Raw genomic sequence first — 14,110 nt, 5'->3', positions numbered from 1 at the left:
TGCCTGTGGCTGCCAATTTTCCTCACCTGGCAGAGGATCAGATGTGTAGCAGATATGGTAGTTTCTAGACTTTTTGGTCTCCTTATTGTGGCTGTTATTTTATGTTAGCTAAGTTTTTTAAGGAAATGATGATTGGGTTAATGTCTTTCGTTTGTCATTGTCCTTTTTTTATATTAATAGCTTATTTAAATAAGCTTAAAGTTGTTTAAAAGGTACTCCAAATATTCTCATTCTCTTTAATTTAGCATTGATTTAGATCTCCTGAAAAGTTGATGATTTTAATGATAAAAATGACTCCTACATTTGTAAAATCATTTCTTTTTTCTATTGTGATATACTCAATTGCATTTTTTTGTTATTATTGCTGCTTGCCATGCCTGGAACCTCTCTACTTTCTTCTAGAATTAAATATTCATTATTTATGGATGTGAGACTTCAATGTAATCTATAGGTCTTTTGCCTTTTCCATTTCTTATTCCTGGGCCACATTTTCCAACTTTTTTTGCTACGCTCACCTATGCCTACATTTACATTGAAATTGCTTGGTATTAACATACAGTTTTATTTAATTTGAAGGGCTTACTGAACACTTATTAGAATTTCTGTACCTCTTCATCCTCTGTAGTAGATATTGTTGGCATATGGAATGTAGTTTTGGCTTTTTTTTAACAAGTGTTCATCATGAACTCCTATAATAAAAAGATGACCAAGTATCTCATGAAACTGCTTATTTTCTTCAAATTCACAATAAAGCCAACTTTATTAATTTGCCTCTGAGAAGGACCTTTGAACCATACTTCCATTTTTGTCTTGTGGTTTCATTGATTTGGAGAATGTCATTAATATAATTCATTTCCTACAGTAGTATGTTTATTCATTAATCATTGGACAGAGATCTCACTTTTAAGTAACATAATTTGTTAGTATTTATAAGTGGTCCAAATACTATTATTTTTAGCACTCTTGTCACTATTTTTTCCACTACTGCAACCACAACTACAGAATCAGGAGGAGGCCACACAGGACTAAGTGTCATTTTGTATTATTTTTTGTTTCATGGGTTATTATGACAAAATAATTAATCACCTAGTGCCAGCCTATTGGTAATCAACCTTTCTAAACTTAACTAGAATAGTCCGTAAAACGTGGTCACTGTTGCCAGGACTGTATTTGAAGTCATTTCCAAATATAGAACATTCTACGTATCATTTTTGGAATCCATGTCCTTTTTACTTTCTCAGCTACTATCCTGATTCAGGCCTTCTTTTCTTCTTGTCCAGACATCTGAAATCATCACACTAATTGATATCCCTGCCTCAGGTCTCTTTTCTGTCTATCTCTACCCATCTGCCAAAGTGATTTTCCTAAAATGCAAGTCCTACCATGTCACTTTCTTCTACTAAATAAACTCTTTTTTCTCCCTCGGATTAAATATAGGTTCCTCTGTTGTAGTTGCCTCACATTGGGGCAGCTGGGGCACCACAGTGCATAGAGTGCTGAGTTTGACTCAGAAAGACTTAAGTTCAAATTCTGCCTTAGATACTTTGTAGCTGTGTGACCCTGGGCAAGTCACTTACCCTCTGTTTGCCTCACTTTCCTCTACTATAAAATGGAGATAATAACAGTGTCTTCTTGGCTGAGTTGTTGTGAGGATCAAATGAGATAATATTTGTTAAAAGTTTAGCACAATGCCTGGTACGTATAGGTGCTACATCTTGATTATTCCTTCATCTCTGTTTAGTTTTTATTCTTTTCCCACCCTGACTTACCTTCTAACCTTTCCATACATTACTTCCCTTCCTGTTCATTCTGGCCTTTTTTTTTTTTCATATGCATCTTTCATCTCTGTACCTTTACGCTGGTTATCTCCATGTTTAGAAGGTACTTCCACCTTGCTGTGGAATTCCTTGTTTCTTTCAAATGTGATCTAATGATATCTGCTTCATGGAATCTTTCCTAGTTTCCCATAAGCTCGATGATGCAGTAGATAGAGCACTAGTTCTGGAGAGAGGAAAGCCTGGTAATCCTGCCTCAGATACTTAACTTGCTGTGTGGGCAAATCAGTTCACCTCTGCCTCAGTTTCAGTAACGCCACTTAGCTTCCAGGGTTATTTTGAAAATTAAGTGAGATAATATTTATAAAACACTTTACCAGTCTTAAAGCACTGCATAAATTCTAGGTATTATTATTGTTGGGCAACTAATGTGTTCGTCCTTCATTGCCGAAGACCATGAAAAATGATGACATGATTTACACTTGGCTTTGTTTTGAGTGAGGGAGGGCTGTGCAGGTCACCAACCTCACTTCTCCTCCAGAGCCATCTGAATCCAGGGACCAGATATTCATCAGGATGACTGGAGATGACCCAGGATGAGGCAGTTGGGGAAAAGTGACTTGCCCAAGGTCACACAGCTAGTGAGTGTCAAGTGTCTGAGGTGAGATTTGAACTCAGGTCCTCCTGACTCCTGCACTGGTGCTCTATCCACTGCACCACTTAGCTGTTGGGCAGTTAGGTGGCACAGTGAGTAGAGTGCTGTAATGTTAATGTAAGGTTAATGGTGGGTGGGAGGAAGAGTTAAATATCTTCCCTGCCCATTAATAGGCTTCAGTACTTTTTCTTAATTTCTTTTGGGGCACTGAGTCAGAAGGTCCTGCCCTCTGGCTCTGAAAAGTGTATAAATACCCTGAGGTGAGATTTTACTTTGGGACTTACTCATTGGAAGTGTTTGTCCAGATGAGACTCTGGGCAGTCATTAACCCCCCACTCCCACCCCCCCCACCCCCCACCCCCCACCCTTTGAAAACCTGGATGTGGTGCTTTTGTTTCTCTCTCTCTCTGTCATAACTATGTATGTGTATAATGGTCAGACAGCTGGATCTGCCTGTTGATCTGTGATGTATGTGTTACTTATGATCAGACAGTTGGAAGCCCTGTGTATTGATCTTTCTTTCTCTGTTTGTATTTTCTCTGAAGTTCAGGGTGCTGACTTTTCCCCCTAAACTAAGTAGATGTGTTTGATTAAAGTGATTCTTGTCCCTCCTTGCTGTTACAAGTGCTAGGCCTGAAGTCATCTTCTTGAGTTCAGATGTGGCCTCAGACACATAGTTACTTTGTAACCCATGGCAAATCACTTAACCCTGTTTGCCTCAGTTTTTTCATCTGTAAAATGATCTGGAGAAGGACATGACAAACCACTCCAGTATCTTTGCCAAGAAAACTACAAATGGGGTCCTGAAAAGTCAGACACTATTGGAAAACGACTGAACAACATTATTGTTGAACTACTAGTGCCTTCCTCTCATATATCTCTATTTTGTATATGTTTACTCACATACAGGTTATTCTCAGTTGATAATGTGTAAGTTTAAGAGCCAAGACTGTTCATTTTTGTCTTTGTATCCCCTAATAAGCTCTGCTGTTTGCATAGTAGGCATTCGATGGGTACTTGTTGATTGACTGGCTGTTTGCCAAAGCTGGTGTTCCACTAGAGAGTAGCCTCTGAGGGCCCAGGGATCTGTTCAAACCACCATAGGCCTTGAAGTGGGAATGTCTTGCATATAATTGATGTTTAGTAAAAGTTTGAATGAATTAAAATACATAATTCCTTAAAACATATCCCATGGTGTAGTGAGTAGTCTACTGGACTTAGAAGTGGAGAAAAGGTTCAGATCCCATCGCTGGTATTTATTAGCTATGTGACTATTAACTATGGGCAGTCCACTTAACCTCTGAGCCTCAGTTTCTTCATCTCTGAAATGGAAATATACCATTAGTAGTATCTGTCTCATGTGGTTCATAGGATCTTAGATTTTGAACTGGAAGGGATCATCAAGGCCATTGATTGTAATCTCTTGTTGAGGAAACTGCAACTCAGAGAGCTTAAGGCTTGTTTAAGACTAACTTGCCCAAGGTTACACAAGTAAGTAGTAGAGGTGGGATTTGCATCTGTGTTCTGACTCCAGATCCATTTCTTTTTCTACTTATCCTGTTGCTCAGCTATTTAGGATCTCATCTTTGTTATTGGAGGGCAGCGTGTGACGCAGTGGATAGAATGCCGGGCCTGGATTCAGGAAGACTCATCTTCCAGTAGCATTGTATGACTGTGAGAGCTGTACTGCAAAGAAAGCTGAGTGCCATACAATTGACACTTTCTAACTGTGGTACTGGAGAAGATTTTTGAGATTCCCTGGGACAGTAAGGAGATCAAATCAGTCAGTACTAAAAGAAATTAATTCAGACTATTCACTGGAAGATCAAATACTGAAGCTGAAGCCACATAATGACAACACAGGACTCATTGGAAAAGACCCTGATGTTGGGAAAGATTGAAGGCAAAAGGAAAGGAGAATGACAAAGGATGAGATGAATAGTGTCATGGAAGCCACAAACATGAACTTGGACATAGTTTGAAAGATAGTCCATAGGCTACCTTCTGCCCAATGAGCTCATTTGACTCCCCAAAGATATGTCTCCTTTCCCAGTGTTCCAGGATCGCCCAGTTGGCCCCACAGTCCTTAATCATGACAGGGCTGAACTTCACAGTAAATGTACCCTTGGCCACTTGGTAGCAGTTCTGAGCAGCTCCATCAATTTTTGCCTCCCGTTTCTCATGAGCAAAGTCAAGGTAGATAGGGGCTCCACATACCACTTCGGTGTTAGTGGACACCTTGGCCCTGTTGATTGAAGTGATGAGCTGCCCCAGACACTTTTTGTCCCCATTCATCTTCCAGTTGTCCCCAACAAAGAAATTCTGCAACGCCATGGCTCATTGGTAACGGGCAGTGACTCTGGAGGAGATTGAAGATCGGCAGTAGAGAACCTCCATTACATTCTTTCAGCCATTCTCTAGTTGTTAGGCTCTCCCTCAGTTTACAGTTCTTTGTCATCACAAATATTTTGTTGCATGTAAATATTTTTGTAGATATGGATCCTTTCCCTCTTTGATCTCTTTGGAGTATGCATGATTTAATACCTTTTGTGGCATAGTTGCAAATTTCTTCCCAGAATGATTGGGCCAATTTACAGTTCTACCAACAGTGAAGTATTGTGCCTGTTTTCCCATAGTTCCTCCAGCACTTGTCATTTTTTTTTTGTTAACTTTGCCAATCTTATGGGTGTAAGGTGGAATCTCAGAGGTGTTTTAATTTGCATTCTCTAATTGTTAGTGATATACATAATTTTATGTGGATATTGATAACTTGGATTTCTTTTTCTGAGAATTTCCTCTTCATATTATTTAATCATTTATCAATTAAGGAATGGCTCATATTTTTATAAATTTCAATCAGATCCTCATATATCATAGAAATGAGATTATCAGAGAAACTTACTGAAAAGATTTTTACCCCATTTACCCAGTTCTGTTCTAATTTTAGCTGCACTGGTTTTATTCATGCAAAACCTTCTTAATTGTATATAAACAAAATTGTCCATATTACCTTCTGTGATTCTCTCTATTTCTTATTTGGTCAAGAACTCTTTCCCTATCCGTAGATTTGACAAATGCTTTCAAAAGTTCCTCTGATTTATGTATATATATACACATATATATATATACACATATATATACGTATATATATACACACATGTGGAGCTTAGGTTACCATATGATGTGAAATATTGTCCTACATGTAGTTTCTACCAGAGTGCTTTCCAGTTTTCCTGATAGTTTTTGTCAAATGTTGAATTCTTGCCCCAATAGCTGGTTTCTTTGGTGTTATCAAACGCTAGGCTGCTGTGTACCTTTGCTTCTATATATTGTGGACCTAATCTGTTCCACTGGTCAGCTTTTCTGTTTTTTTATTGTCTTTTCAGTCATGTCCAATTTTTCATATTTTGGGATTTTTTTTTTTTGAAAGATACTAGAGTGGTTTGCTGTTTTCTTCTCTAGCTCTTTTTACAGATGAGGAACTGAGACAAACAGGGTTAAGTGACTCCCAGGGTCACAGAGATATTAAGTGTTTGAAGCCAGATTTGAACTCAGGAAGATGAGTCTTTCAGACTTCAAGCTTTGCACTCTATCCTCTGTGCCACCTTGCTGCTTTAACCAGTACCGTATAATTTTGCTAATTACTTCTTTGAAGTATAGTTTGAGATCTCATGCTGCTTAGACCCCCTTTGTTCCCACTTATAAAAAAATTAATTCCCTTAATATTCTTGACCTTTTGTGAGAAACTTATATTCTGATGATGAGGAGAAAAAGGGGTTGTGTGTTTTATACATGGATCTGTGGTGTGAAGATAGGCAGGAAGTAGGCAGAAGGCCTGGTTCTAGGCAACATAATAAAGCAGAAATTTACATACATGAGTTAGGGAGCCAGGGGAATCTAAGCTTGGGAGTGGTATAGAGAGGAACAAGGTGTTCAGAGTGTGGTGAGATGATGGCTAAGTCTTGAATGAAATCAGAGAAGCTAAGAGGTGGAAATGCAGAACTACACCAGTTGTATCATCAACTCTGTATTTACTTAACTGTGTAGATGTGGTAGTCTGCCCACCAGAAGTAAGCTGATTGAGAGAAGTCTGTTTTATTTTATGTTTTTGTATTTCCCAGCACATAACTTGCAGGTTAGTGAGCCCTTAATGTTCAGCTGAATTGAATGGTAAGATTTTATGATATTCTTATCAACAATATATTTGAATTTTTTGTATGTTTCCAACTAGAGTAGATTGGTAGAATAAAGGAGAGGCACAACTTGATGGAACAATCTTCTCAATTTTTTAGCTTTGAATGATGTCAGTGGGTCTTTCCCCTAACATTTGTCAGCAGTGATTTTTTTTTTTTAATTTTAGTTTGTGATGATCTTTTTTTACAGTTTCTACCACCACTTTTCTTCACCTGAGTAATCTGCTTGAAGCTTCCTTTCTTTCATTAAGCCTGGAGGCATGAGCTTTCTCTGGACTGGTTTTTATTTAGGAAGAAGACTTATGCCTTAAATACCTTTCCCCAAATACTGGTTTCATGCTTATGTTTGTTTTTATTCAACCAAACTTCAGTTTTAATCCTGGATTTGCAGGACATTATTTTTCAGACAATGTTTAAATAGAAAATAACAGATTTTAAAATGTATGAAATAGTTTCTACCTAACACCAGTTAGCCAGGATTGGAAGACTGTAAAACCGTTATCTGAAAGCTATAATAATAGATGCAGGCTTATTGGAATTTTTAAAAATCAAAGCAATAAATGTGCAACTTGACTTGATTTAACTTAATTTGTTTTTTGCAGGGTGTGAAATCTAAACACCGGAAAGATCGGCCACAAGACCTAATTGATATAGGTTTTGGCTATGATGAGACAGATCCATTCATTGATAATTCAGAGGCTGTGAGTAATTCTTTTTTTTCCAAAATATTTTATTGTTTCCAAAAATTTTAGCAGTTTCACTGATCCAATGTGAAAAATATACTGCTTTTAAACATTTTGCATTATCATCCTACTGATGATTCTGGGTCTTGGTTCTAGAGACACATTTCTCTCTAATAAAAAAAAATCATCTACTCATGATTGAAGGCTCAAGATCTTTAACCTCCAGTGTCAAGACTTAACTTTTACCTAGGAAACTGTTCAGGCTGTTTTTAATTCTGAAAGAGTACCCTATCAAAGGCTTATGCAGTAGTACCTGAACTCTATACTTTTCCACAGTACATATTCTTTATGGTAGAAAATCCTGAAATGGCTCCTAGGGAATTAAGTGACCATTTTCAGTGAGCAAATATATGAAGCTGGTTGTGATGGAGAAAACCTCTTTTGCCATACCTTCACTTAGAAGAAGAATTAACCTGAAAATTGTATTTTTTAACATATTTTTCTTCATAGCTCTGCCTCACTTAAATCCATTTCACTTGCAAGTCAAGTGTCATTGGTCCTCTTCAGGAATGAAGCACAAACACCAACAACACATTTTAATAAACCCTCTTGGGGAAGCAGATATTGTCAAGGCATTTTTATCCTCCCAGTTATCCTTAGTTCCTCACTCACCTTACCCCCCAGATAGTTAATCTTTTGGCAGATCTTATCTTTTGTCCGTGACATCTCTAATGGAGATATATCTCCTTTCTGCTCACATAGCTGCCACCTTGATATAGATTCTTAACTACCTTACTCATTGATGGTTGCAGTAATCTTTTAATTGTTCTTCCTGCCTCAAGTTTTTTTCCCACCCTACTCCATCATCTACTCAGCTGATTTTCTTGAAACGTTGGTCTTACCATGTCATCTTCCTATTCAGGAGCTCCAGTGGCTTCCTGTTATCTCTAAGATAAAATATAAAATTCTCTGTTTAGCATAGAGAGTGCTTCATAACCCAACTTTTCTAGTCTTCTTATCCTTCCATGTACTATTACAATCCAGTGATACTGGCCTACTTTTAAATGTTTAAAAATTTTTTTTTTTACATAGCTAAATGCTGTTTATTGTTCTTTCTCAAAATGTATATGAAAAGCAAAGTTATCTTTTAATCAGATACTTACTTCTACTGTGTGTTAGCTTTTCATATAAAATTTTCAAGAAGTTTATTTCAGTCTTTAAAAATTTGATTTCAGTATTTATCATCTTCATCAGAATCCATTACTTCTCTTGAGCTTAGAAGTTATTGTCTTTTTTGTCTGCTGGATTACTTTTTCAAGAATTGACATCTGTCCTTGCTCTGATGCTTTCCCACGTCTAACTAACCTTCTGTATAAGGTAGTATTCTATTTCTCTAGTTTTTTGATTCCACAAATGTTATATTACTTAACTTGGCTCAAGGTGACTGATCCAGAACTTGAGCCTAGAATGTTGTTTCTCATCCCTGTTTCCCTGTGTTTTACCTCCTGTTGTGCTGAGTCCCCAGAAGAATCTCCATGCTTCATTTGCATTCCTTCAGTTTTCTCATTTGTAAAATAAAATTGTTATACTGGATGGCCTATGAGGTCACCTCCACCTCTGTATATATTATTCTATGGTCAGTGAACCTATGAAATGCCTTCTTTGTATAGTACTTGGTCATTTGTTGTTTCACCTTCCAAGTTTGACTCTCCCATCTGACTCATCTGTTGTTAGAAACAATATCAATATTCCTGATGACTTTATTAATTAGAGAATTATTAGAGCTTAATTCATACTACATATTTTGGGAATGTCTGTATTAGCAAGTATAGGATGATAATTTTCCTTTCAGTTGTATAAATTTTCTGATCTTGTCCCAAAGGCAGTGAATTTGTTCTCCTACTCAGGAGATGGTAAAAAATATTAGACTGAAACAACTTTCAATATTATTTTCAGTTGTAATATTTATATTTGAAGAACAGAACAAAGAGTATGTTGAATGAGTTTTAAAAATACATTAATAAAGACTAAAACATTAGTTTTAAAACATCTGAATATATCCTTATTTTTCTATGCAGTACGATGAATTGGTGCCTGCTTCTCTGACAACAAAGTATGGAGGATTTTATATCAACACGGGTACACTACAGTTCCGCCAAGCATCAGACACTGAAGATGAAGACTTTTCAGAGAATCAAAAGCACAGGTCACCTAAAGTAAGAGAATTTGTAGACTTAAAACACTGATGGGGGAATCATACAAATAATAGACTAAAATATTGTAAATTTGCTTACAGACAATGTGTTATAGAAATAACACTTTTAAGAAAGTAAAATGCTAATTACCAATATCTTTATCACTTTAAAAATGTATTATTTGTGAAGAAACTTCCTTTTAATTATAATAATAGTGTTTAGGCAGCAAGATGGTGCAGTGGATAGAGTTCTGGGCTTGGAGTCAGAAAGGCTTGAGTTCAGATTCCATCTCAGACACTTTTATGCTGTCTGACCCTTGGCAAACCACTTAATTTCTGTCTGCCTCAGTTTCTTCAACTTTTAAATGGGGATAATAATCGCACCTATATCCCAGGGTTGTTATGAGGATCAAATAAGATAGTATTTGTAAAAAGTGCTTAGTATAGTGCCTGGTACATAAGAAGTATCATAAATACTAGCTTTTATTATTATTAATGCTTTAAATTTTGTAAAGTGCTTTACATACATCTTCACAACAACCCTAATTATGTACTATAATTATCCCCATTTTAGGATAAGAAAACTGAGGGACAGAGACTAACTGACTTTCTCAAAGTCATATAGATATTGTCAGAGGCAGGATTCAGACCTCTGCGAATAGACTTCTGTGAACTAAGTTCTTACTGTTTTCTTCTTTTAGAACTTTTGTTCTAACATGCCCATTCTGAGTCTCTGTTTTCACCAGAATTTATAAGGTTACGATTTCTTGATGTTGTAGTAATAGCAAGTAGCTCTATTAGTTGTCATACCATCTTTTACTGGAAACAAGACTGAGTACTTATTATATTCCAACTGGTTCATGATTTTTAGTTATCGGAACTCCTTTCACCAAACAGAAGATGGCTCATTTCTGACCTAGTAAATCCTAGGAAATTGAATGAAGCACACAGAGATGTAGTGACCTGCATAAGGTTGTGGAGCTAGTTAAATTCTCAGAGCTAGTATTTGATCATCATTCTGCCTGTATTCCTCACATATGTCATTGACTATAGTAAGTTGCCTTGAGTACTTCTCAGTCAAAGAAAATGCTTTAATATGTATTCTCTGCTTACTTTACAGGTTTCCAAAGTAAAAGAAGATGATGTTGGAATAAAAAAGCGAAAGCGGAAAGAAGAAGGAGAAAAAGAGAAGAAACCTAGGAAAAAAGTTCCCAAACAACTGGGGTAGGTTTTGAGAAACAAAATAGTGGAAACAGTCATAGACTTCTTAATTGGCTTCTTTTCATTTTTAAAACAAATACAGAATTATCTTATCTTGAGCTGCTCCTAATTTAAAGTAGTATTTTTAAAAGAATAAAATGTTGTGATATAGTTGATGGGGCATTATCTTTAGAGTCAAGAGAACTGGATTCTCATATTATGTTAGCATGTAACATTTGTTTTTTTTTAAATTTGAGGTTGACAGAAACAAGAAGTGGGTGGCATGTTTCATCAGTCCTCTGGAATAATTTTTTGGTTCTTACGTTGATAAAGGTTCCTAAGTCTTTAAAAATTGTTTGTCTTTGATGTGTTGTTGTCATTGTATTAGTTGTTCTCTTGATTCTGTTCACTTCAGTCTACATCAGTTCTTACAAGTCTTTCCCAGGTTTCTCTGAAACCATCTCTTTCATCATTTCTTACAGCATTGTAGTGTTCTATCACAATATTATATACCATGACATTTAGCCAATGTCCAATTTATAGACATTACCTTAGATTCTCATTTTTTGCCATCTCAAAAAGAACTCGAAATATTTCTGTATATTTTTAAAATTTGTTTTGCTTGAGGAGTTAATGTCTTCCTTAATCTACTCTCCCTCTAATTCCTCCTCCTCTTTTCTTTCTCTCTTCCTGTTGATCGAAGTGTGTGTGTGTGTGTGTGTGTGTGTGTGTGTGTGTGTGTGTGTGTTCCTTTCTTTCCCAGTTTAGATGACAGGGATGTTTAGGTATCAGTCATTCATCACATTCCTTCCTCCTTGTTTGTATAGACTTCTTGCACACACTAGTTATGTGAGACAATTTTCCCCATTCTTCCTTTTCCTGCTAGTGTATACCTCTTTCCCTCCCTATCTATTTTCCTTTTAATAACGACTCTAGGTCTTCTGTCTAATTAGACTGTCTCTGTGATCCTTAGTGACAATAGGGTTCAAAGGGACCACATGTATCATGAATGTAAACAATTTATTCTTGTTTAGTCCTTTATCATATTTACTTTTTTACGTTACTCTTAATTCTGGCATTTGAATTTGAAAGTTTCTACAAAATTTTGATCTTTTTGCCAGGAATTCTTGGAAGTCCTCTCTTTCATTAAAGATCCATTTTCCTCCATTTTATTATTATGCTCTTTTGCTGGGTGAGTTATTCTTGTCTGTAAGCCTATATCTTTTTCCTTCTATAATATTGTATTTCAAGTCTTTTACTACTTTATGATAAGTAGCTGCCAAATTGTGTGTATTCCTGACTGTGGCTCTTTAGTGCTTTTGAATACTTTCTTTCTGACTATTTATAATATTTTTTTCTTTGAACCTGAAAATTCTGGATTTTGGCTGTGATGTTGTTGAGAGTTTTAATTTGGAGGTTTCTTTAGGGAAGGAAACTGGTAGATTTCCTTCTATTTTTCCTCTGTTCTAAGGGATTGGGCAATTTTCTTTAAAGATTTCTTGAAATATGATGTCTAGGCTCTTTTTTCATCATAGCTTTCAGGTTGTCCAGTGATATTTTTTTCCCTACATTCTGTTTTCTAGGTCACTTGTTTTTGTTTTGGGATGCCTTACTTTTTTTTAGTCTTTTGAATTGGTTTTAATATTTCTTGTTATGTTGTGGCATTTCTGTTTGGTCCGTTGTTATTCTCAGGGAGTTTGTTGCTCTAGCAAAGTTTTTTTTATTACTTCTGCTAAACTGCGAATTCCCTTTCTTATCTTTTGTCTGTAACTTTTGTTTATTTTCCCCTACTTTCCTGTCGTGCTCTTGTTTCACTTATAAATTTTTTTGAACTTTTTTAAAAAAAATTTTTGTTTCTTTTATTTAAACTTGTCCCTAAGTTGTGTTTTCCTTTGAGGCTTTGCTTGTAGCTGTTTTGGAGTCATTCTTTTTTTCTGAAAGTCTCTGTCACCATAATAACTTTTTATGGTGAGATTCTTTTTTTGTTTACTCATTCTTCAAACCTGCTTTCTGACTTTGAACTTTATTTTAGGGCCAGCCTCTGCGTAGTACTGGTACTGCAGGGAGGTTATGGTCTGGTTCTGCTCCTGATTTCTTAGGATACTGAGTGTTATATTATTCTAGACTCTTAGGAATAGCTTAGGCTGGGGACCTGCAGCTTTTCAGTGCTCCCAGAGTAGTGTGATCCAGGGCAAAGCCTGATTACTGCTCCATTGATCTGAACTCTGCAAGTTCCTGACCTGGTTTTGGGTCTGAGCCAACAGTAGATGCTGATGCACTCAGCCACCATCAACTAGCTGGAAAAAAGCTCTGTTCTTTCAGCATGGCATCGCTTTGTAGGCTTCCCTTTGTTTTGGGATTCCAGCCCTGATTTTTTTTTTTTGCAAACTTCAGATTTGGCTAGAAGCTGGAACTGAGACTCTACCCAACCCCTGGGGTCTGCACTGCATTGCTGTTGCTTCTGAGCTTGTTTCTTGCTCAGTACATGGATTAGGGCCTGTGGCTACTCATTATTTCAGAATGCCACCCCTGAATAGAAGTTCCCTCCTTAGTCCATTTTGGATCTGTGACCTAAAACTGGGTAGTAGGTAGCGCAGTTGCCACGTGTTCCTGTACCTGCATGATGTCAGGTATGAATCTGGGATTCCAGCTGGCTCTTGTGCACACGCTAGGTTTTCTTTCAGTCCCTGGCCCCTGGAATATTTCATGTGGCACTTTCTGGGCCAGACCCTGTCCTTAGAGTTCACAGACCTCCCTTTTTCCCTATGACCTGGACTAGAAAAATGATTCACTTTGGCTTTATTTTAAATTTCCTGATCAGGATTCAGTCTGGTGTATTGTTTAGAGCTGATTGGAGGAGTTGTTTTTGGGAGAGTTTGCTGTATTCCTTTCTATACTCCATCTTGACTCTACTCCACGTGTTCTTAATAGCCAAAAACGCTTTACTAAAATAGTAGCAGAAATCCTTAAGAGCGAATTTTTTTGTGTGTGTTTACATTTTAATTAAGTAGAAAGTTTTATTGTTGCCTTTTTGTTTATATCCAAGTTATTTCTGGTTATTACTTCTTCTCACCAAACTCAACCAGTTTCTACCCCAGGGAGCCTTCCTTTATCATTCTCCCCAAAAGTAAAAACTACCAGCACAGTGACTGGGTGTGCCTTCATATCCAGTAGTCCCTCACTCTTGTGTTGAAAGGAGGGAGGGAAATGTTTCCTCGGTTCTCTTCCACTTGGCTTACTTTTCAGTATCACACTATTGAGTAAATATGGACAAATGGTTCAATGCTTGGTATGCATATCTGTATCCTTTACTATACTGCTTTCTCTTTAATTAGAACATAAAATTTTGTCAATTATATCTATTCTTATATATGAATACAGATCAGTTGGTCAGTTAACAAATATTTATT

General features: G+C 36.7%; 1 protein-coding gene across 5 annotated transcripts in view; it reads left to right on the top strand.

The window, feature by feature from the left end:
* The window catches only part of UBN2 (ubinuclein 2), a 118,969-nt gene that overhangs the window by 29,726 nt on the left and 75,133 nt on the right, over window positions 1–14,110 (top strand). For all 5 annotated transcript variants that reach the window (XR_011976191.1, XR_011976192.1, XM_072650078.1 and 2 more), the window contains exons 3-5: window positions 7,226–7,324; window positions 9,385–9,522; window positions 10,621–10,724. Coding sequence is in view for 3 of the 5 variants with exons in the window: in XM_072650078.1 (XP_072506179.1) it covers window positions 7,226–7,324; window positions 9,385–9,522; window positions 10,621–10,724 (341 nt within the window). In the remaining 2 variants the exon portion in view is untranslated. The remainder of the gene's footprint in view (window positions 1–7,225; window positions 7,325–9,384; window positions 9,523–10,620; window positions 10,725–14,110) is intronic.

The sequence above is a fragment of the Notamacropus eugenii genome, chromosome 3 (assembly GCF_028372415.1).
Source record: "Notamacropus eugenii isolate mMacEug1 chromosome 3, mMacEug1.pri_v2, whole genome shotgun sequence".
Lineage (NCBI taxonomy): Eukaryota > Metazoa > Chordata > Mammalia > Diprotodontia > Macropodidae > Notamacropus > Notamacropus eugenii.
Note: the sequence above shows the minus strand (reverse complement) of the source record. Positions and strands in the feature narration are given on the sequence as shown.